At 41.8% G+C, this 24,267-nt stretch overlaps 1 protein-coding gene across 1 annotated transcript; it reads left to right on the forward strand.

The window, feature by feature from the left end:
- The first annotated feature begins 12,345 nt into the window (after positions 1–12,345).
- tmdd1 (transmembrane and death domain 1) lies at positions 12,346–16,202 on the forward strand. The gene is made up of 4 exons (XM_076742060.1): positions 12,346–12,659; positions 14,222–14,341; positions 15,202–15,354; positions 15,840–16,202. Exons 1-4 carry the CDS (start codon positions 12,449–12,451, stop codon positions 16,037–16,039), a joined length of 684 nt encoding a protein of 227 aa, XP_076598175.1. The 5' UTR covers positions 12,346–12,448; the 3' UTR covers positions 16,040–16,202.
- Positions 16,203–24,267: the final 8,065 nt, after the last annotated feature.

Below are 24,267 nucleotides of genomic sequence, written 5' to 3' on the forward strand. Positions count from 1 at the left end.
AATCCTATAACTCTTTATGGAACTGAAATTTGGAGACTTAGAGAGCCAGTTTCGACCCCGACATCCTGAAACCTGTCCAGGTCCACCACCGATCCACCAATCCTTTAAGAGATTATGAGCTTCAGAGTGACAGAGTTTTCACAGTTTGATGTTTTCCTGTTACGAGTTTACAGCTGGAGCTGACCTCTGCCAAAACATCTTACTCAGGTTGTCAGCAGCCTCAGTTATTATCCATTTTTTCTTAACTATCTGAAGTCACTTTTACCGTGATCGACCATTCACTGAACCCTGCCCCCGAACAGCGATTGTCTAATCACAGCAACCAGGCACAGCAGGCCTGTCACAAAGTGTGCAAACAGTCTTTTCTCTGACTTTGGACCAAAAACACAAGAGCAAAAGTGTAAAAATCAAATTGTTTATCTCAGTAGTGACCTTGTAATGCTTCAAAAGGCAGTCTGGAACATATTGTGCTGGAGCAAAGATGCCAGTATATCAAAGTCTAACAGCTCTGTCCTGCTCTTTATTTAGTTTACACTTAATCAAGCCCAGCCAGACCTGCATTAGATGGCGTTTGATTAATGTCTGAAGCAAATTTAACCTCTGTGTTGCTTGTCCAAGTATCCAAACCTTCCAAAGGTTATGTTGTAATAAATAACATTTTACTGTAATAACATTTTAGGTTTTTATTATTGTTAAACCTTTATTCAACCAGGTGAGTCCCGTTAAGTCCTGGTCAAGATGGCAGAGTTACAGAGTTCAAACAACATACATGCAAACATTAAAACACATAAAACAAAAGGTCAGGAAAAAGAGGATAGAGTTAAGGAAGCAATTACACTTTCCAAATGAATTTACTTCCAAACCCTTCATTACGCTGTTAAATGTCCTAACTGGGATAATATGTCACACAATGCTATGATACCAGACACAACTAGCTCTGCAATACAAGAGCAATACTGCAGCTGATTTGCATGTCTTTAACATGAATCACCAGCTGGTGAGGATGCTTTGAGACATGTAGCCTTAGCCTCAGTCTTTTAGCATTACGGCATGTTTGTGTTGCCATCGGGTGCTACAAAGTTCTTGTTTTAAAGCGAGTCAGCAGGAAGCTTTCAGTTGGAAACAGTTTTTTAGGTCTTAGTGTTGATTTGTGCTGGCTGGCTGCAGTTTGTAAAATCAGTCGTCTGTTGAGCTGACAAAAGGGAAACGAGACGCCTGCTTCTGTGTGAAATTAAGATGCAGTTTGAAAAAGTCTGCAGCCATTGTCATTTTAAACTCCATGTGGGCCAAGAAGCAGCAACCAAGGGCAACAGGTAATTAAAGACAGAAACTAAAGGCACAATTGACCAGAAGGGTCATAAGTATTCACTATGAGCATTCACTTATCTGAGAAGACAATTGGCTTTTATCTACTGATAATAAAACTATTAACTTTGCCTTAAAAGGAGTATGAAGCTTCAATTTAATTAGAATATTCACAACATATAGAAGCTGGCTGTTGGTGAGGATCACTACAAATCAAGCACATTGTGTTGCTGTGTGGAGTCCCACAAGAGTTATTGTAATTTTGCCATTTTCACACCTTCGCCTATAAAAACACAATAACACTTTCTCACATGATATTTTCCTGCTGCTTTAAGAGGAAGCTTTAAATACCTTCAGGTGAGATTGTGCCGTGCGCTCGACAACCGTCTGGCACTCTTTACCGTCTCTGTTTCTGTTCTGTCAGGCCAGCCATGAAAAAAAGCCTGCTGCTGAATTGTTGTTTTGTGCGGCGACACAATCACACCTCCTACACATTTCACAGAAATGGCGCGTGTTGATTCAATTAAGAAATTAATAGCTACCACCGCATCAACAGCACAGTATCTATCACTTATCATTGTTTCTCTTTAACACAACTCTGTGTGGAAGTCTGTCTAACTAGCATTCGGCACGTCAGAACCTGGCAACGTGATGAAAGGAGCGGAAATTTCAGCAACACCGTACAAATAGTTTGGATCACAGAGGGGTGATTGGCAGTTAATGTGACATAGAAGCAAGCTTCCCCACCGGCTGGCCATTCATGACAAAAACAATCTGTCTGACAGTTAGATGAGAAGATCCATACCACTCTGATGTCTGTAGGATAAATCGGAGGCCACAGCCAGCAGCTTAGCTTAACATAAAGACTGGAAACAGGGCGAAACAACGAGCCTGGCTCCATCCAAAGGTAAAAACATTTACCTACCAGCACCTCTAAACCTGGGATTAAACAAACAAGATGCAACATGTTAATTAGCGAGGCTGGCTGTGTCTTCCTGTTCCCAGGCTTTTTGCTAAACAAAGCTAACCGGCTGCTAATTTCTTTAGGCTGTTTTAATTTTACAACCTGTCAGCGTGCCATATATATGTCGGTGCTTTGTTGAAAGACCAGTTTGCTGGTTTTTTGAGATCCAGCTTGGTTATTCAGTAAGAGCAGACCACTGACTTATTCTCTGTGCAGCTTGCTGCCTGCTGCCTGCAGAATTTGACCAAATAACCTTTACAAAGAGACAAACCGGTACAGTGTGCACCCAGTCACACCTTGCTCACTTTTTCTGCTGCTTGTTTTGTCTTTGGATTAACTTTTGACTGTAGAAGCTGAAGAAACTAAATTGGCTCTCGGTGACCCCTTTCAGTCCCTTTAGACAGTGTATTGACTTTCTGCGTGAAGGTACCCGAAGCCTGTGCTCTGAGGTTAGCAGGAAGAGAAAAAAAAAAATCAATCCATCTGTGAATCTTTGTATTTGAAAACAAGGATCCAGGAAATACACCTTGAATAACCTTTTCTTTATTATGTGAGTTGGGAATTCAGGTCTGGAGTTACAGCTGGACTGAAGAGCGAAGCTGCACATGAATGTTACATATCAGTAATTTCCATGTTAGTCAGACAGCGCAGTTAGCTTCTTGATATGAAACTCACAGACGTACACACTCACAAACACACAGAAGCCTGAATCCTCATAATCACCGTCAGACCTTTGGGAAGACCAAACGAAACGTGACCCACGAGCTCCACGTCTGTTCTGTTGTGAGACCAGGTTAACTAATGGACTAGCTAATCAAAGGGTGTCCTGCCTCACCTTTGCCAATAGATGAGCGCTGACCTCTCAACTGCCCCTGTCCCCTCCCACAACACAGACACAGGAGCCCCACACTCTCTCATTCAAAACAAACCAGGACTAATCAGCACCTCCAGCCAGCTGGAATGTCCCCAGTTTCTATAGAAGAGGAGGCTTAGTGAAAAACCAGACAGGTATTCTGAAGAGAAAACAAGCCCAGACTCATTCACTGATGAAGCTGCAGTGCACCATTAGAAAAAGTGGGAGTGTTTTGGGAGCTTTTGAACGTCTTGTCTCGCTGAGAGAACACAGTCTTGGCAGATAATACGTTGCGAATTCTGCAGAATGTGACTACTGGAGCATCCAGACGTAATGAAACAAACAACCTCTTATTACACTTTAAGGCGTTTAATCCCCATGGCAAAAAGTGTGCTGTGTGTTCTCGATGGTTTGGACACAAGAAAAGACCTTACCCGGTTTCTGTGGTGTCGCGCACCGCAGTGATGGCACTGACTAGCCATTCAAGCTCCAGTAATATTCAGATAAGGCACAATGTTGCAGCAAAACAGAGCATTTTCAATGATTCCCGCTGCGATGCCGTCCCTCCACTGTTATTACTGCACGTTCCATTACACTATGTCAAAGAGAGAAGTACATAAACACAGGGTACTGACAGACCCCCCCCTCCCTCACACATGAATGGGAGAATTATCCAGCTCCCTCCTGCCCCAACACATTCATTCTGGGAAGCGACTTTTGACATGTTGCACACAGCGCTCAATTTGAGGACTATTTTTAAATCATTTTAAAGTATTTGTGATGTGCGGTCAGACAGAAGTGGCCACTAGATGGCACTGGATAATCCCTGGCATGGATTCTAAATTAGTGTTTGAGAAAAAAGTTTCCCATGAGTTAGATTCTATGTTTTTCATATTGATGCTTTTCTCTTAGTTGGCATAATCAGTATTTGAATAGTGACAATGACTGGGTGTAATATGAAAGGTTTTGCTCGTGGTGACAAATCCTCAGAGAATTAACATCTCTGCCGTTCCTCTCAGTTCTACAGAGCTTTATAGCTTCCTACAGCTCATTATTTTTGTTTTCCTGCTCGCACATTTACTGTTTTGGTTCACTTTCGCTGCTCTCACGGGTGGCTGTTTTCAGCAAACCCACAGTGCACCACCTGTCCAGCACCACACAGCAGACAGGCAAAGTTAGTGACTAGCTGGTGAAGTGGAGCATAGTGGAGCATTTAGCAGCTAAAGAGTCAGATATTTTCTCCAGGAGGTGGTGGAGACCAAAACAGAGCTAAAATGAAAGTGAAGCATAACTCCAAATAAATGCTAATGGTGCTACAGATGTGCTGGATGTTTAAAGGACCAGTGTGAAAGATTTAGGGGAATCTATTGGTAGAAAATGGCCTCCCATCAGACATTATGGTTTTCCTGTCACTGATGCATTAGTGTGTAAGAAGCATTTTAATGCATTACCTGGTTGAGGGGATGCTGGCAGATAAATTCTTGATTGAAGTAACTTGCAAAAACTACCTTGTATATCTGTGAATGCACTTTCCACTTCTGTTCAAAAGCATGGATATAGTTCTGGATCTATTCCATGAGCAAAATGTGATCTGCTACAGTCAGAGTGTCAATCAGTGAAGGATTTGATGGACCGCATGTTGAAATAACCCGTTCATTCACAATAACAGTATGTAAGAAAACACCATGACCCAGGGTCACTGAGCATTTCACGTGACGTCCACATGACAACAAAAGGCTCTGTGAGGAATTCTCTGAGATCATTCATGACACTGAAGCTGCCTGCAACTGTTGCTTTCAAGGTCTCTTCATTCAGTGTATTTTGGTCAGTTTTCATGAAGACTGAGGGAAAAGATTAACATTAAAAAGTGATTTGTTTAACAATTGGGCAGTTGCATCTCTCTGGCTGCTGCCAGTAGTTGAAATTGTGGGATTTGAGCCACACTTTCATTATTTATTATTTTGTTTTTTACAGTGACAATGATTCTCAGTAAGACCTAATCACATTCCACCATATTTGTGTAGAGCTCACACAGACCGCATTCACACAGGGCTTCCATTATTGTCCATGGGAGAGACAGCCGATTTGTATTCTAGGTGTGACATCTCAAATCTGCATCCAAATGGGGAATGAAATATTTATGCTGCAAAATGATGGCACTCTTCATTGTCAAATTGCTTGAACATAAAAGTGCATTAGAGGGTGGGTGCATTCCTGCCCAGGCAAGTCAGAACAGAATCAGCCAATGAGCCATCAGAGAGAGAGCGATGAGGGGAGTATCGAGGTAGGGAGACGGCGTCTGGGCGGCCTCGAGCCACAGAGCCTACAGGCGAGGGCCGACACCCAGGAATCTCACAGAAAAACACTGAAACTGCAATGAATGTCAAAAGCCGCCGAAGCAATTACCATCACTTAACATGAAAAGCACTTTTTTCCATCAAAGACGGGATTATTGCACACATTCGCTCTGAGGTACATCTTGTACTGGAGAATGGGAGTAGAAGGCGCAGAACGTCAATATGAAACGATGCTAGCACGTACAGTGATGTGCTCATGGTACAGCATGTTTCATATAGACATGAATGAAGACTCTGTAACAGCTGTGACATACTTATGTAACATTTACACACGTGTGTCATTCGTGAACGCCTTTCTGAATTAGTGCTATAGCCCAACATACTGTAATTTGCATTTTAATGTCGATGCTGATTGATGCAAATCGGTGCAGCGATGGTACGCTCCCACATCGTACAGCAGTTTTGCCATTTCTCTTGGAGATTACATTTTGATTATAATTATCTGTTAATTTTTTAATAATCACTTCATCCATTCAACAGAGTGTCACAAGTGGAATGCAGTAGACTTAGATAGATTAGCACCTGGCAGCGTAATCCTAACTCCAAATTAGTTTGCCGCTCTTTTCTTTTGAGATTTAATGCAGCATCTTGTTAACCTCAGAGCTGTTCGTGTGAATGGGGTTTAAATGGAATTCCATTAAGAATAATAGTGCAGTGTTTCAGCCATCTGTGCAGGATCGTAGTACTGGCATTCATGCTAACATGCATGTGGCTTTCTACATATGTTAAGATAAGATAAGATAAGACTATGCACAAACAGTGGCACAGAAGGGTCAGGATAAAAAGTATACAGGGCTATAGATCGAAAATCAATGTGTATGTACATTATGTGCAGATTCTAAAAATACTAAATGTCATAAAAATACGACTGCCCATAAAAATGATATCGCCAGTATTCTGATGAGAAAACTACCAGTGTCACATGCTGTATTGCACTTCAGAAAATACTGTGTGTTGAAGTTCACATTCCTCTCAGTGACGTGTTGCAACGGAGCCTTCAGTCTGTATGTTGCCTTCAGGGAGTGCAGCGCTGAAACTGAGCACCTCCTCCCTGAACGAACCTCTCCGTCTGAAGGTCGGCGCTCAGCCCAAAACGTCTCTGACTGACCAGCAAGCTCGCTTCTTCACTCCAGCCAAAGATGAAGCTGAAGGTTTTTAGAAACCTCACAGCTGACCAGCGTGTCAACTTTGAGCTCTGTCTCCCAGTGAAATGAAAACTCAAGGTTAGGCTCAACAGGATAAGCTGTTTTATTCTGAACAATAGAACTAACCAGGCTTTGACACATGAAGCAAACAGAGAAAAGATTATTTTCCAGAAACCCTGACGGATGTTAGGTGCACAAAACATAGAAAACAGAAACCATGTAAGACCAGATCTGATCTGAAACACAGTCATAAACCAGCAGCAATCAAATTCAACACAGCTTGTTAAGCAGGCGAACACACTTTGTGCTTGATGTTTACATTTTCGCAATATTGTTTTAGTAACATCAATAAAAAATGTTGCAAACACGAGGCTTTTTTATGGAAAAGAGCTGCTGTTTAGCACCAGGGCTTTTGATCTCACCTGCGGCAGCTCCCTGAAAACAGCTCACACCTTTGTCAGAGACTTCAAGGAGACATCAGTTGATGCACACCGATACGTGCTGCCAGCATGGTGGCGTCTCGCAGTGAATTTGCATTGCACCTCTTTGCAGAAAGAGGTTTGATTATGTATGAAGTTGCGTATACATTTTAAACTCCACAACACTATTAGTTCAGACAGGTCACACCCTGACCAGTGGAGCTAAAAATTCCCCTGCAAAGTCTTTTTCTGTGTGGTTAGGAAGCCCGACGCGGGGCCGCCTCCGAGCAGAGTGTTTTTAGAGGCTCGTTTTTCAGCTGTCACCTTCCAGAGGTCCAAAAGATTACCTCGAACAAGTCATGCTGTCCACAGCTATCTGGCCCACACAGAACACAGAGGTAAAGCACTGTCTGTCTCCAGAGAACAACAGCTCATAACTCAAAGATATTGGTGTCCTTGTCAATAAAATCACATATAAAGAAGATTGGGCTCAAATGAATGTGCTCTCGAGAGAAATATCTTGTCAGGTGAGGCTCACTGCAGCTTTCTACCTCAGGAATGTGTCGGCGCTGTTCCTCTGCACCCATCCCCCCCCCCCCCTCGACCCTGCCATTGTTGAAGGGAAGGAATGCTTTTCAAAAAGTCGCTCCTTTCACAGTGAAGGATGTTGGGTGTCGCCCCGTTTTTCATTTAAGGCTGAAGGGAGGATACGTGCAGCTGGAGAACAGAGCTGCAAAGTTTTTGTGTCAGTAAGACGTTTGTATGTAAGTGTTTGGGCTTATTTCTTTCTGCCGGAAATCAAAGTACACTACCTTTTGTACAGATGCAAGTTCAGTTAACTGCATTGCTATTCCAAGCTATTTTGATAGTATATTGAGTAATTTTTGGGCTAAGCGATGCTCGGGGGGTAAAATATACAGCTATTTAACTAACTGCAAAGGCAAATGTTTCTTGCCACTGTTGCAAATTGTCACTCAAATATTTTTATGATAATGTGTTTGAAGGGCTTCTGAAATGCTTCAGAGATGCTTTGGCCTAATGAAGAATGTGGTTTACCCCAGAGAGTGAGACAAAAATGAACAAATTACAGCAGAGACTCATCAAATAATGAACACGAGGCCCTTATTACATGAATATTACATGAAACTCCTTTATTTCATTTGTACGCTTGTGCCTTCCTTAGAGTCTGTCAAAACCTTTGAAGTGGATAAGATGTGTCTGTTAATAAGAGATTAAAGAAATTGACGATTTTACTAAAACTGTTGTGTGGTCACAGCAATTTGGGAATACTACCTTTACTTTGATTGCAGTTTCTGTTTATGATTTCCTTTTCTTTATATTCGGCAATAAAGCCACGCCACATGGCAGGGTGTGGCGGCTTTTTATGGTTCAAAAATGGGTGGTCCTGCTCAGGTGCTTGTATCTTATTGGTCGGGGAAGTCCTCTAAAGCACCAATACCTGAATCAGGTGGAGAAAAAAGTCAGAGAGAAGACAGATATCACGTTGTCAGTTGTACCTCCAGTTCCTCGTGAAGACTGCTTTGAGCATTTCTCTGCTTTGATTTGCATTGCATTCGCAGAGTCACTGGGGAACCAAAGGGGCAAATAAGGTGAGTAATGCATTTTAAACAAGGTAAGGCGCTCATCTATGCACAGGAAGTCTGATCTTGCAAATACTTCAGGCAGTAGATATGTCTCGAGCTACAATTATAACTAACACTGTGTTACAGAAGTACTTGGTGAGTTTATCAAGATGAAAAGATCACCTGGAGAAAACATGTGCTTCGAAGCGGCACTTATATTAAGATTCAGCAGGACCAGCAGAGATCTCTGGGCGTAGGAGAATGGCAGTTGTGTAAAAAAAAAAAGTGTGCAAGTCTAAAATGTCTAAAAGAGGGAAAAGTATGACTCTCAGAAAGCAAGTGAGCGATGTGTTGAGATGGTGTTGTGTTTCCCTAGGAGCGTGACTCTGAGGCAGACAGATAGCGAGGCCGGTGTCTGGTGGCAGTGGTGGGCTCCAGGAGGGCTGTGGTGGGGTTGCATCACTGATGACTAAACAGTCATTCAGCTCAGGCCTGTGATAACGTGCCAGAGCGTCAGGATTTCAACAGCAGCCTGAAACCCTGGAGCCACAGAGCAGGGCAGGCCTGGTCTCGCTCGGGCTCAGGCTCAAACTTAAACTCAGGAAAAGGGAGAGGCCAACATCCAATTCCTGCTGCGCTCGCTGCCACCCCCTCCACCTCGGAGGCTTCCTCATAAATCAAACAGTCCTCATCGCCTGCTCTGCTCCAGGTGCCAGGGTCAGCCTCCGTCCTGAAGCTTAACATTGAAAGTAGAGCTTAGGCACACCGAGTTAGCGCTCTGTGTTCCTGCAATAAACACGCATATTGTGGCGCAACACTTTGGGAAAACTGAATGAATCAGAATCACAACGAGGATCTCACGCTGGAAATTAACAAAGCTGTGCTCTGCAAGAATATTCCATGTGTCCTATCCTTCATTCCACCGGAGTCTGTATCTGTACTCAACCAGATTTCAGTGGTGTGAAGTGTAAGAGACATGGAGATGCGGCTCCACAAGCTAACAAGTCGCAAAACCAGAAGGTAACAGTCGAAGAAGTTTTTCTGCATGTAAATCTGAAAAACTCTCTGTTTCATGGGAACATGCTGTTATATGGTACTGTGGTACATTGTATGTATTTCCTTTGTGATATATCGCGCAAAATATGTTATGCATGTATTTTCATTAAGAAGATACTGTACTGAGCAACTCTGTGATATGAATAAATTTCCTGACCTTGCGCCCAGTGTTTCTTTTTTTCCACAAGTGCAACATCTCAAATCATTACAGAGCCATTATACCACCCACACCCAACTTTCTGTGGTTCTCAGCCCCAGAGCTCTTTTTTTTTTCATTAGCCAACATGGAGAATTTGAGACTCAGCCCACACAAACAACCTTTACTGTTTGGCAAATGAAGCTTATTAACATTTTAAAACATGCCCTCACTGTAGCCCACACAATAATGTCATTAAACATGTTTCTCCCTGCTCGAGAAGATGCATCTCAACTACTCCCAGCACAGTTCTCTCCAGTATTGCACATCAAAGGCAAAGACAAGCATAATAGTCTTTGAGTCTTTGCTGTTTTACTTTTCCATACATCAATATTACACTATCATTTTCTACAACACAATACATGCATTACCCTCTTTGCAAAGCCAACGATACAGATTCCATTTGTAGTTTTTGTGAAACTAACTGCAGGGTTTTTCATCCAGACATGGTCTGGATAAAGCTTTAAAGTCCAATAGAATTTTAAATATATCAGAGTAGCATCCAGAGGTTTGTGAGCATGCCCCCTCACTGCCGAGGTCTGTTTTGTTTTTCGCTCCTGACAATCAATCTCCTTTGGAGACTTTATGGAATATGAAATAATAATAATACCACAGAGCAAAGCAACACATTTTTGGCCCATGGTCATGCATGTGGGGGCATGTAAATATATGCACCCTCCAAGTCTCAAAGGCAGGGAACAGACTTTCCCCCAGTGGCCTCTCACTGTGTTTTAGTAACAGTGTGCAGCATTTAAGTGCATGGCTACAAGTCTCAGACAACACAACAGAGGTAGCACAGTTGAGAGTTCGGTGTTAGAGACAATGGGCAAACTGAGATGCTAAGAGGTTCCTCCATGTTGTGTGGTCTGGTTAACCTGCAACAAACAGTCAAACACACACATTACAGAGACTTACATTCATTTCCTAGAGAGTTAGCCTAAACCATAACCACAAAAACTACTTGTCTAAGCCTGACCTTAACCCCAGGCTTCATTCTAAAATGTAATGATTTACATTATGGGGGCCTGCATTTTGTCCCCATGAGGAAGGTGAGTCCCCACAGTGTGACAGTGCAAACAGATTTATGTCCCCACAGCATGAGGAATACATGGAAACACACACACACACACACACACACACACACACACACGTATGTGTATATACAGACATTTTCTAAACTAAATAATTACTTTAGAAAAAACTGATTAATTAGCAAGAAAACACAACCCCATTTCCCAAACGAGTTGGGACGTTGTGTCAAACGTAAACAGAAACACAATGTCATGAAAACACTGAACTCCCATATTGAATTGAAAAAAAAAAGCACAAAGACAACATATCAAATGCTGAAACTGAGAAATTTCATTATTTTGAAAATTATATCCTCTTCCAATAAAGCTGGGACGGGCTCATGTTTAGCACTCTGCTGCATCAGCTCTTCTTTTAATAACTCTGTAAACGTTTGGGAGCTGAGGAGAACAACTGATGTCATTTAGAAAGTGGGATGTTTTCTCATTGTTGGCATGGCAGCATGTTGCTCCAACACCTGTATAAATGGTTCAGCATTAATGGGCCTTCACAGATGTGTGTTCTTAAATTGTTGCGCTGTCAGCTCAGTCTGTCACAGAGTGGTGAACCCCTCCCCATCTTTCCTTCAGACAGACTCAGCCTCTCTGGATCCTCTTTTTATACCCAATCATGTTTCTCACCTGTTACCAGTTAACCTGATTAACTCTGAGATGTTCCACCAGCTGTTTTCATTCAGCGTTTCACATCTTCTCCAGTCTTTTGTTGCCACTGACCAAACTTTTTAGAAACATGTTGCTGGCCTCAAATTCAAAATGAGGACGTAATTTAAGAAGAAACAGTGAAAGGTCTCACTTTCAACAGTTGATGTGTTGTCTTTGTGCTATTTTCAAGTAATATTGTGTTTCAAGGTTTTGCAAATGCCCCAACGTTTTTGGAAACGTGGTTTTAGTTGTTGCAGCCCTCCTATAAAATGTTTGATTCTCCTCTGATCACAAAAGTTTATGCATCTATTAATATATTCTCAACGGGATCAGTACCTTTTGCCTGGTGATTGGCTACTAAAGATGCTACAGTTGCACTGTTTACAATTTAAATACATTCTAGATCACTTCTCAGTTTTGAAAATAAACTAACTCACTAACTAACATATGTCGTTAACAGTGTGTATTGAGTCTTTACGTCGGCTGCCATGAAACTCTGGAAATTCTGTCCCCTTTTGGTTTTTCTCCTTCTGAGTTCAACACTTGGAGAAGACACAGGTGAGGGCACGTGTTCCTCCAGCAGGTGCAGCTTCGTCAGCATCCAACACGTTGTGAGAAACCAACTGAAAAAACTCACAGTGAGACTGAATTTGCTGATTGTTCTGTTCTCTGATGTGAAATGTTGATTGTTCAGTTTCTATTCTCTGCAGCTGAAGGGGGCGATATGACACTTTCACACCACTCAAGTGTACTTGTTAACTGAGAGCAAAGGCATGCAGCAGAACTGTTGTGCATAGTGTCAGCATTACGCTTCGTTAACTGGAATTCACAGCATACTCTATGGTCATGTGCCATTTAGTGGCAGAAGACATCAGTGTCCATCAGCTGCAGCGATTAGTGGAACTGCTGACGTCGAAGGAGTGCGAGGACCTTCTGTTCGCCCTCTCTCACCCAGAGGAGAACATCTTCCAGCACCTTGAGCGCCTCTCTCTGGAAAAAAATCAGCTAGATCTCAAGCCCCGAGCCAAGAGAGACACCTCTGCTGCTGCAGGTTAGTGCTCATCATCATCTGAAACACATCTCACCGTAGCCCTGAGGCACTTCAGACCTCAGAGAGCAATACTGACAGCATATATCCTTACATACACTGAAAGAGTATGTGGTCGCGTAAAGCAGTGGTGGAATGTAACTTAGTGCATTTACTCAAGTACTGCGCTTTAGTACAAATTTGAGGTACTTGTACTTTAGTATTTACGTTTTATACAACTCATAACTTCTACTCCACTACACTTCAGAGGCATTTTTCATTTAGTTTTTCAGCTTTAGTTACTCCTGCTCTGATTCCAAAAAACATTGTGACGCTGTGGAAGACATAAATAAAACAGAATGTGACCATTTAATAATAAAGCCTTTTAAGACTTATACTCATTTGAAAACAGCACAAAGACAATATATTTAATGCTTGACCTCATCAGCTTCATTGATTTTTGTAAATATCTGCTTATTCTGAATTTGATGCACCAACATATTTCAAGGACTGGGAAAGATGTGGAACGCTCCAAAAACACCCGTTTGGAACATTCCACAGGTAAACATCGGTAACAGGTGAGAGTATCATGATTGGTATGAAAGGGGCATCCTGGAAAGGCTCAGTGGTTCACAAGCGAGGATGGAGCGACGTTCACCACTTTGTGAACACATGATTGGATGAAGGGGATTGACACATGAGCTCAGGAACACTTTGGAAAACTGTTGTCAGTGAACACAGTTCATTTGCAAATGATTGCTTTCTGTTTTTATTTCCATTTAACACACCGTCACAGCTCTTTAGGAATCAGAGTTGTGGTTTGCAGATTACAATTTCCCATTCCATTCCTGTCCAATGAAAACCATGTATCGCCAGTGATTTTGAATTTGAATGAAGTGTTCCTTTATGGGCTGAAGGAACTCTCCCACCTCTTAAACTACATAAACTACTTAAACAAAATATTGAATTAGCTGGAAAATTCCTGGTCACAAAGCTGAAAACAGGGCTGTTTTCTGAGCTCATGAAAAGTTGACTTTTGGCCGTACTTATGAAGGACTTCTAGTTGTAGTGGAGTATTTTTCAGAGTGTGTTTATTAGCATTTTTTCCTAAGTAAACTTTTCTTTGATGAGTATTTCCTCCCCCACCGCTCTAATGATTCCTCCTGTCAATACCAGCACTGAAGAGATTCCTCTTAGAGCAGTTTCAGTGTATGTCACAGGGGATGAAATCCACAGTCTTCCTTCCGTGCAGAATGCATGCTAATTTTCAGCTGAAGCTATTATGAGGTCTCCACAGTCTTTGATTTGCTGAACTCAGACTACTGTAGCATCATATTTGCCTGGGCTGAACTTTGTCCCCATCACTTCCATTGAAAAACATGTGCCTGTTGTTTTAAGAGAGATTCAGGAAAATCTGAATCTTTAAGAGTTGCAAGCTACAAGCTGCAACAAGGCAGAAGTGAAGAGAAGTCCACCCTGAGACCTGTCTGTTTCTCACACGTCCAGCTCAGCTTGGGGAGTTTCTGGCAGCGAGCTGACTGTCAGAGACCTGTCTGTCTGAGGGCCATATGTTTTGTGTTTACTAGATAGTGAAGCTCAGTGCCGGACGGCCCTGACAGACTGGCTGCTGAGGTACGGCGAGCAGACCTACTACGACAGGCTTTCTCGCGCCTTGCAGCACATCGGCAGAGCTGACATCGCCATCGGTGAGAAACAAATGGAGACGGGAAAAGCACACGTGCCCCCTGTAGCTTTGAACAATCTTTTTAAATAGAATAATTCTAAGTGGCGCTACTAATGTAATGGGTTTCAAATTAAAATAGTTCACTTTTTATGTACAGTGCCGTGTTGTTGATAGCAGCAAATGTCACGAGCAGACATCTCAGCATGTCCCTTGACAAAAAGAAATTGGAACAAAGCCTCATTTGGGTACATGGCGGCGTATTTTCAAAAATTGGTCTATTTCGGTCAAGCCGGCCTCCTCAAGACTTTAACAACAGCGCGTAATTGCTTCATTACTTTGAGATTCGTTTTAATTGGAACTTCAAATGTGGCATATTTTGCACACTGCCAGTCTCTGGCATGTGTTGCAGTCCAGTGTACACACAGCTCCACAGCCGAGTGGCGTTGGATAGAAGGAGGTGTAAATGATCTGACAGAGGACTCAGTGGAGCTGACACCAGCCACAGAACAAACCATCTGCTCCTTTCATCAGCAGCTTTGGAGAAAAAAAAAAAAAAAAAAAGACAAGGAGAGGATGGGAAGAGATGAGTTATAAGACATGGGGGGGAGGTAGTGGTGGCTTTGATGAAAAACTATGTGGATGCAGAATGCAGCAATTATCGTACACTTGATTGCAGATCTGAAGAGAGCTACTCATACGTAGAAACTCAAGTGCTTCACTTTGTTTTATTCTGAACTGAAGGACAACAGTTGCTCTCCTGCCAGAACTAATTATGTTCAGGGCAAGAAAACAACAATTAAATTCAAACTGACAACCTTTTATAGGGTAAAATACATACTCGTTTTGCACTTGGAGTGACTTTCAGACCTTGTGTTTTTACAGAAGTGGGGAAGAACATCAACCAGGACAAAATCTTGAGCCTGAAACGCTACGTGGAGGATTATCACAAATACGTCAGCTCTTTAAACCTCCCACCGGTGCAGTCGGACGCAAAGGACCACCAGCACGAAGGCCAGAGGGTCCGAAAAAGAAAAGGTAATTTGCCCTAAAAAAAAGCTTGACAGAGTCACATTAGTTCGATACACTCTGAAGCAGAATTAGTGATGGAGAACCGACTCCTAACATGTGCGGCGGCCATGTCTTAGCCCCAGATATCTTCGGCTGTCGATGTCAAGAGGAGTTTTTCGGGTTATCCCTCTGGAGACTGTCTGAATGACAAATGATATAATGTTTCACTGAACCCTGAATCTATTAAGTGTTTAGATGAGATGCCGGATTAGATTCGCTGGCCGTGGGCATGCTTCCAACTCATTATTTCTCAACATCAACACTCTCACCGTGTGAGGAGTATTTCCCAGGACACCAAGAAATTCAAAAATGTAATTATCACCTGTCCACTTTTTTTTTTTTATAATCCTCCGTGGTGCTTCATTCAAGTCAAAACTTGACAAAAAAGCTCCCACAGTCCTTTGAGATGGTAAGTGTGTCTGTGGTTTTTGTTTTTAATGCGTGTGTGTTAGTGAGGGATCTGACTTGGCGTGACCTGGATCTGATTGTGGAGCGGGCTCCTGTCCCCCCGTACCAGAAGGGGCCTTTGGATGTAGCTCTGCCGCTCCTGTATGGCATCCTGCTGGGCTTCGGAGGTACCTTGCTGGTGGGCGTCTCCATACTTCTCGTCGTCGTTCGAGTCTCGCGTAGTCACCAGCAGCTCCGGCACTAAGCTCACGGCTGGAAATGCAGTGCTGGAAGATGCAGCTTCTGGGAGGCTGCACCACAGGCAGCTTGGGGGGTTTAAATTATTAAATTAAGTATCTGCATCACGGCCAACATTTAATACAAGTACAACTGGCATACACAGTACGAAAATAAAGACAAAACGGATCATTTTGTCCTCTTTCTATTTGTGTTTGCGATAAGTCTATTTTATGGAAGATTTAAAACGCCAAATCTTTCAATCTCTTTGTCTACACTGATCAGCAGAACCTATACAGAAGCTCACTATCGATTCCACCTCACCACAGCTAATCATGACAAATATGACAAGAATAATTCCGTTTCAGATAAAGTAATTATCCATGCTGTGTATTCCTAGACTGGTAAGCATTATTGTCTTGCCAGTGGGTAGATGACTAGTGGTGTGACAGATGCGCTGGAACCCGGCCCTCACACCAAAGGTTGTTCCGGTGTTACTGTGATAGTGATGCCACTTTCCATTTCCCCTCCAAGTGACGGCAATGTGCCCGTCTGGCATCAAAGAACAACTAATTATCCAGCCTGGCGCCTGCTTCCCCGGAGCCTGCCGATACCTCCACAGGCAATCCAAAAGAGTAATAACAATGACAATGCTAGCAGACAATGGAGCACTCTTGGTTGTGATGGCAGCTTCTGGCGGGTGACAGAAGCCAAATAGAAAACACAGGGCTATATTTTTTTAACGTGTGAAGTCGAGGATTGTTAGCAAGCTGAAATAACTTGATATGTGAGATGCTGCAGCGAAGTCAGTCCAGAAACTGACATCTGAGACCGAGCGGAGTGAAAATGTCCGTATAAGAAGATTCAAATTAACTTGACATGCGCAAGCTTTAATTAAGAAAATGATTTGCTCACAACGAGGGTATTCTCATACACTCTGCTTAGTATGTTTCATAACAGCAAGACAGAAAACACGTTCGTGGCTTGGGAGTATCTTCTAGCTTCTTGTTCCCACTTTCTTCCATCATCCCTACTTTCTTTTTTGTAATTGAACTAATTACTTTATTCTGCAAATCTGGCCTAATGTGCTTCGGGAGGCAGACAGCTTGGATTGTCAGTGGCACTAAGCAGCAATTACAGACAATTAGTTCATAAATTAACATTTAAACAAATTACAGACCTGCATGAGCAATGCTGTAAGAGGCCAAAAGGGCATTTGAGTTTTGATTTATGACCAAAATAAGGACGTCAATAATCTGACACACACTGCGTGTTCTTCTTCTGTATTAATATTTTATTAAATGCACTTTTGTATTAGGATTGTTTCTATAATCTAATAACACAACGCATAAATCAAGGCACAGCACTTACAAATCTGATAAAACCAATACCATAAAATGATGTTTTGTACCAGTTTGTCTTCCTCACTATGTGTCTTGAGGACAACATTGTGTTTCACCTTCATCACTGAGCCTCCCAGGTGGCGCAGCAGAACTCTTCACAACAAAACTTCCTCTGTCCTTCAGTTTTTCCCTGCTGGCTGTTAGGATCCTGCAGGTGCTGACTATGACAGGTTCACCTGCTGTGTGCTCACCTGTATTTCTGGAACCAGTGGAGAGGAAAGCCAGAGTACTGTATGCCTGAATGACTCGCAGAAACAGAATGCCACATGGGGCATGCATCATGGTTGTGACACTCCTTAGCATAGGCAAGGTCCCACAAGGAAGCTGCTCTAGTGGATAAAGAAAACTATGAACACATCAAGCCCGTTGGAGCACACCACAAGTCTGAAATATACAGTGCAGTGCACAAGTTCATGTTCCGCAAAAGCAGAGCCTGATCACATGATGGTCGGCCAGTCCTTTCAGATGCATTTCATTTACAGAGCGCTGTAAATGAGCGGCAGAATAGGCCAACATTTATTTCAAGTCATTCTCATGCAAAGGGATGAAGCAATCACAGAAGTCATGGATGAATAGAGAAAGGATCTGACATGAAATTGACATTTACAGCTAAGGCGAAGCCAACATGTGAGGGTACGGTTTCCGGGCATATCCATTCTTATGTAAAATAGGGATTTTTCTTTTTTACTCTGGTGGTTTCTTTGGGTTATTTAATAGTTTGTGGAGCAGCAGCTTATCAAACTGGATTCTCTGAGGAGAGCACATCTGTCTCTTGTCATTGGCTCAGCACAGCATAAGGATTCAAGTGTTTGGATGAAAATGTAGATGGACGGGATGTGATGCGTGCCAAGGGGACGCTCAGACAGAGGGGCTGTGTCCTTGATGTGCTGAGGCTGAGCGTTCTGCACTAGGGCCTCTGGGGTGTGCTTAGTGTCACTAAAGGCTTTAACTTCCCCCTCCCTCCATTTGCATCTTCATTCATCTGCAGGGCCACTGAGGTGCTGCAGTCCCCACTCAACCATCACTCTCCCTTTGCTCAATATATATGGATCACAGGAAACAAGATCACAACACCAGCTCTTTTACAGTCATACTTTTTTTTAATCGCCTCGGCTCCAGCTTTCACAACTTTGTCTTTCATGGTTTCCTTGGGGGAATCTGAGACTTCTTCAAAGTTCTTTGCTGCTGATCAGATGAGAGCAGCCCTGTGGGTTTACAGATAAAGCCACAGTGCCATCCTGTGGTCATGACGGGTCATTACAGCGGACAATCAACATAATTATTAAAATTACAGCTGAGAATTCTAGTTTTAATAACTCTACTTATGAGTCTAAATGGCTGTAATAAATCTGATGCATGCTGCAATAGTAGAAAATAATGTGAGTAGTTCCATATTGTTTTATCACGGTGATACAGAGAGCAATAAAAGTCATTCGGATTCTCTAGGAGATTATAAGAAGACTCGTCATCATTTGCGCTGTAATTAGCCAAGTACAAGAATATATTAAGTGAGTAACATTTTAAGTTTTACACAAATAACCACAAATATTTTTCATACTGACACACACTGTATATTCATTGCTTTACCTCTAAGAGCAGCTGTGGAGAAGCAATTACACCACGAAGATTTGCAGTTGTTAAAAGCGAGAGAGAAAGGTGAGTAGATCATAATGCGGTGCACTTAGGCAGCTGTTTCTACAGAGCACGGCGCACTGAATCACCAAGCAGCGCTACTGTCACACTAAAGGCAAAATGCTTCACGAGCCTAAAGACGCTGAATGGCCAGAGCTGTAGGAGTAATGTCAAGGGAGCGTGCATGTAGATGTGGAACAAAAAGAAGCTTCTATTGCAAATCTCCCTCTTTTTTAAATTGCACTTCACTTATGAAAAATGAAAAAAGACATCTGCATGATTCTACTGAATGGCATAAATCACATTAGTGTTGAAGTTCGGAGCTTTTAAAGCCTGTGGTATATGTTTAAACCTACAGAAACAGGTAATTAAAGACAGTATTATCTTTCCAATGTTTAATATCAAGACACAAAGTCTAGGCAAGACGCTTCCTGTCAGCGCATCCAATGGATGAGTTTAATTTAGCTGTAATTTAAAAGAGTTAATAAATCACCACAGCACTTAAATTCCCCTGATGACAGGTGAGTCATGATAGAGAGGTAAACAAAAGCAGTAAAGGGCTTTGGATAATGGCTGCCTGGCTTGTCTGTGCATTGAGATGAAAGCAGGAGATTTCTTCTGTGAGCTTCAGACAGGTGTGTTTCCTCTGCACCAGAGACAGATGGATACCCATGGGACACCAGACAACAAGAGAGGGAGTCTGAACCTCCGTTTTAGTAAAAACCACTGAAATTCAAACCCATTTGATTTCTCTCTTCTCCATTTCCCCTTTATTTTCAGTTCGTAAGCTTTGTGTTTTGAGGTTAATGAGTATTATATGGAGAACTATATGGGGCGCTTTCATGTAGAGCTCGCTGGAAAACTAATTTGCAAATGTTTGCATTAATGATTCTGATATATTATGCGGTTGAAGCAGGGTGCAATTTCACTAATGCGTGTGTGGCTAATGCTCTCAGCCTGCTCTGTCTGACAGACATTTGCAGGCACTCAGACACAGCTGGTATTTGTCTTTAAAGAATGACTCAAGTGTCGGCTGAGCCACTCTCATGACAGTTCAATTCTTCAAGACTGACATTAATAAAGTCAATGTGTAAAGATGAAACTGAGGTGGAAGTGATGGTTCTTGTTGACTTTTCAAGTGGCTCTTGCTGTGCATAAGTCTAATCAAACAACGCTGCAGAAACATCTTTACATACAGGGTTACTGTGGCTATGACCGCATATTCACACCTATATTAACATTCTGTCAGTGTCTATGTAACTCTAACCCATGGCAAATGGATTAAAGGCTAGTGCATCCTCACAACATGAAATAGTAATCCCCCTGAAACGATAATTCAATACACAAATACAATTTGAATTGATTTAAGATGCAGCAAATTATGAGCTCTGATCCAGCTCGTTGCATTAAAGCCTTTCCTCATTTATGTCCTTTTTGGCCCGTGAGTTTATCATGCAGCATCCTGAAAATTAATGAAGTAATTGTGCACAAGCTATCAAATTATGATTGTGTAATAACACTCACAACACCCCTGATGACATGTTGCAAAGCATCATGTGGCTTCCTCCCATGCTGTAGTGTTCTAATGAGTTCCCTTAGCGTTGCACCACACTGCGTTGTTTTGCATTGTCTTGTCTAATTTCCCCGCTGATACTGAACGGCTCAGTAAGGAGCTGGTATCTGTAGTTATCACACTGCGGTTTTTATCTAATAAGGAGACAGGAGAGCAAACAGTACCTGCCGCTCTGTTTAATGAGTTGATGGGATGATAAAACACCACACTGATGACACACATTTGCATATCTGTCCAACATGATAGCTGCAAATCTATCTTTGTCTTGATGCCGTGCTCGTGAGGAAGGTCAAATTTGTTTATCTTTCCACAGCTTTATCTTCTTGCTCCACCTTTCATTTATGACGCTGTTTATGAAAATCAAATAACATTTTTGCTTCCTTTTCCACAAAAAAAAAAAAAATGTTCCGAGACATCATGGATTTTTTCTACATCCTCAATTTCAAATTCTGTTTGTAGTTTTTAATCATTCCGTAAAGGTCAAAAACTTTTAAAATAATTAATGCAGTGATTACTTTTAATGCAATAATGGTACCGTGAAATGAAAGAACTCATTGCATTCACACGTTCCTGAAGAGGAAAAAAATGGCAAACAGGTTGAGCAGTATTTTCCATCAGACATGGGGTTGTGGCTTAATTTAACTATAAATAATTAACCATCCTTCAGTAAGAGACGCAGACTCAATAATGTCATGCCTTGATTAATTACCAGAGAACGTTCCATTGTTGATGCATGTTTTGAAGATTATACATGTTTTTTGGCATTGAAAGAGCACACAGTCACACTGACAGCAGAATACCAACATGATCACTGCATTTGGTTCAGCTGTCAGGAATATAAGGACTATCCCCGCTTACAAAATTTAATTCCCAAAACATCTTTTTTGGGGGTGTTGGAATGTTTATTGAACGGACAAGTCATCTAAACTGAAACACCAGGCAGAGATAAAACAACTAAACAACAACAGTAATAATAAGGGTGGAACGTGAGTCTGCAAGGAGAACAAAAACAACCTGGCAAACAGGTGGTAGAGCGTTAGGATTATAAGGACTGGGAGGAGTGATTGGATAATCAAGGACAGGTGATGATAAAACTTGCGGGAAACTGAAAGTAGTAGTAGTAGTAGTAGTCCTGTAAGTAAAACTTACAGGAATGCATAAAGCAGGATTACTACAAAATAAAACAAGTTAACCAACCATCACACCACCAGCCTAGCGTTTCCCCCTGTTTCTGGTATTCATGCTATGCTAAGCTAACTACCTGCAGGCTGTAGCTTCTTATTTACTCTACAGACGTGACAGTGGTATTGATCATTGTTAAAGTTACCTCCAAATAACATTCATGTGGTTATTAGAGCATTTTAGGAATGTTACGTTTACCAAAAACATTTGCCCTAAAGGTGTCACGTAGGTGCTGAATAGTCATTTATATTGCATCAGCTTCAGTACTGCGTTTGAGCTTTTACAAGCATTTTCCAACTCAACTGTAATATCTACATTTAGATCATCTCTCCAAGCATCAAGTCTGGAATGTGAATTGTCCTTTGATTTGGACTGCAGCATAACATTACTGACAATTGTCCTTGAATATCTGAGTGCTCCTCTCGAGCTGATATGGATAGCTCCTCTACGGAGTGGGTCTGTGATGACAGGAAGCTCCTGTGGTTTCTAGGAAGCTGATCAAAGGTCATTAATTTGCCATGCCAAGCAGAAAGGGGAGTTTTTTGTCTGTTTTTTAACATGAGAAGAGTAAAGATATGTCTAAGTCTAGGTCTAAGTCTAGCCATTCTGGAGGGTCAGAGGGGAGAAATCAAAACATGACCCCATATGTAATCCAGTAATATCATTGTAGGTTGGGTGTTTGAAGCCTTCCAAAGGCTGATGTAGTAGGAAAAGCCATAGTCTTGGACGCCTGTTGTTCTATATGAAATTTGAGAAAAACTGTTCACGTTTGAAAAAGCATTGAGATAGATGTTGTCAAATTGGAGAGATAAATGATTCTATTATCTGCAAAGAGCAAAATAATCTGCTCTATTTCTTCTATTTTCACACCCAAGATGCTTCGATGCTGCTGGAAAGCCAGAGCCAGTGCCAGAACAATAAGGGGGGATTGGAGTCCGCCTTGTTGCATGTCTCTGGTGTGGTATCAGGTTATTTGTTAATATCTCTGCTCATTATACCAGCTCTCAACAAAAGGCACTCTTGTGTTTCTCATCAGTTTGGTACAGGTCCAGCTCTGAATCTTTCATTTGAACATCGAGATTGATTTGCTCATTATCATTAGCCTTTAACTTAGTCTTTAACTCCCTGATATAAGCTTTAAATACCTCCCATCTTATGCCTGCTGTGATCTGATCTGTGTTCATACGAAAATAGTTGTCAATATTCCCACCAAGGAATACGACAGATTTTGGGTCTTGAAGCCATTTTGTTTGCACGTGCCACCTAGTGGGGCTCCAAACAAGCCTTGGGATATCTGTGATGACACGTGACAATGTTTTATAAGGGCTTGAATGGCACAAAAACTCCTTTTTATTTCATCCAGACTTCAGTTGAATTGAGATCATTTATAGACTGAAACAAAACCTCCCTACAACATAGCATGTGGATGAGAAACATCAGTGCCTGAGGGGCGATCATTCCATGAGTCCAACACACAGTTATAGTCTCTGTCTATTATACTGTATATTGTCCGGGATTAGGTGATACAGTAAGAAATAAACTCCAAAAAAATGTATGCCTGTCCTCATTAGGCCCATTTGATTGCTGAACTTCTGGAATGAGACAATACTCAACATTAAATCTAACCAGCTACCAATGGTCTGATTTGCCTTCAGCATCTTTGTAAACAAAACTTCTCCAAAGACAGTTTGCTGACATTGCACAATTAAGATCCATAACTCCCTGGCCGCAAACTGGTTTATGTTAATGAAGCAGACGAGATCCCCAAACATCGGTCTGTAAAATGCATATTCAAAGCACCAACTGCTGTCGCTTGATCACTGTCATGCGGACATTATTTAAATTTCCAGAGGTGTTTTTGGTCGCTCTGTCATCCTCGTTCCCTCTCTTACAAGCCCACAGTCCATTTGAGCAGCAGTCTTTTCATAAAATTCGGCTCCTTGGCTCTTTATTAAAGCGCTCCAAATTTAAATAATGATTATGAAAGGTCAGAGCTGAATATTCTCTCAGGGACAGCTCTTCATAAAAGCGGACGAGTGCTAAATGACAAGGCCCCATGACTCAGTGAGGAGATACCCTCTGACACCATGCAATTAGTCTCCATAGTATGAAACCACTGGGCGTGTAAACAAATTTAATACATAAATCTCTTCGTCTCAAATTTCTAAAAGGGACCTTGTTAATTAAACCATCATGGTCAATGAATGTGCAAGGGGTGTAAAATTAATTTTTATGTGAACTTGCAATTACAGGGATTGAGAAGCTAGTCCATTATAACAGTATCTCATTTGAAAAAGGATTTAGCTAGAAGCATTTCATAATTCAATGTAATCATCGTTTGACCTCCAGAGAGGATAGGGGTTTTTTTTGGTTTTTTTTTTACCTATAGCTTTACTGATAAAGGGGTAATTATAAGGAACAATATCAAGAAGGTCAAATTAAAAAGCAAAATAGACCAAAGCTTAC

The sequence above is a fragment of the Chaetodon auriga genome, chromosome 10, assembly GCF_051107435.1.
Source record: "Chaetodon auriga isolate fChaAug3 chromosome 10, fChaAug3.hap1, whole genome shotgun sequence".
Taxonomy (NCBI): domain Eukaryota; kingdom Metazoa; phylum Chordata; class Actinopteri; order Chaetodontiformes; family Chaetodontidae; genus Chaetodon; species Chaetodon auriga.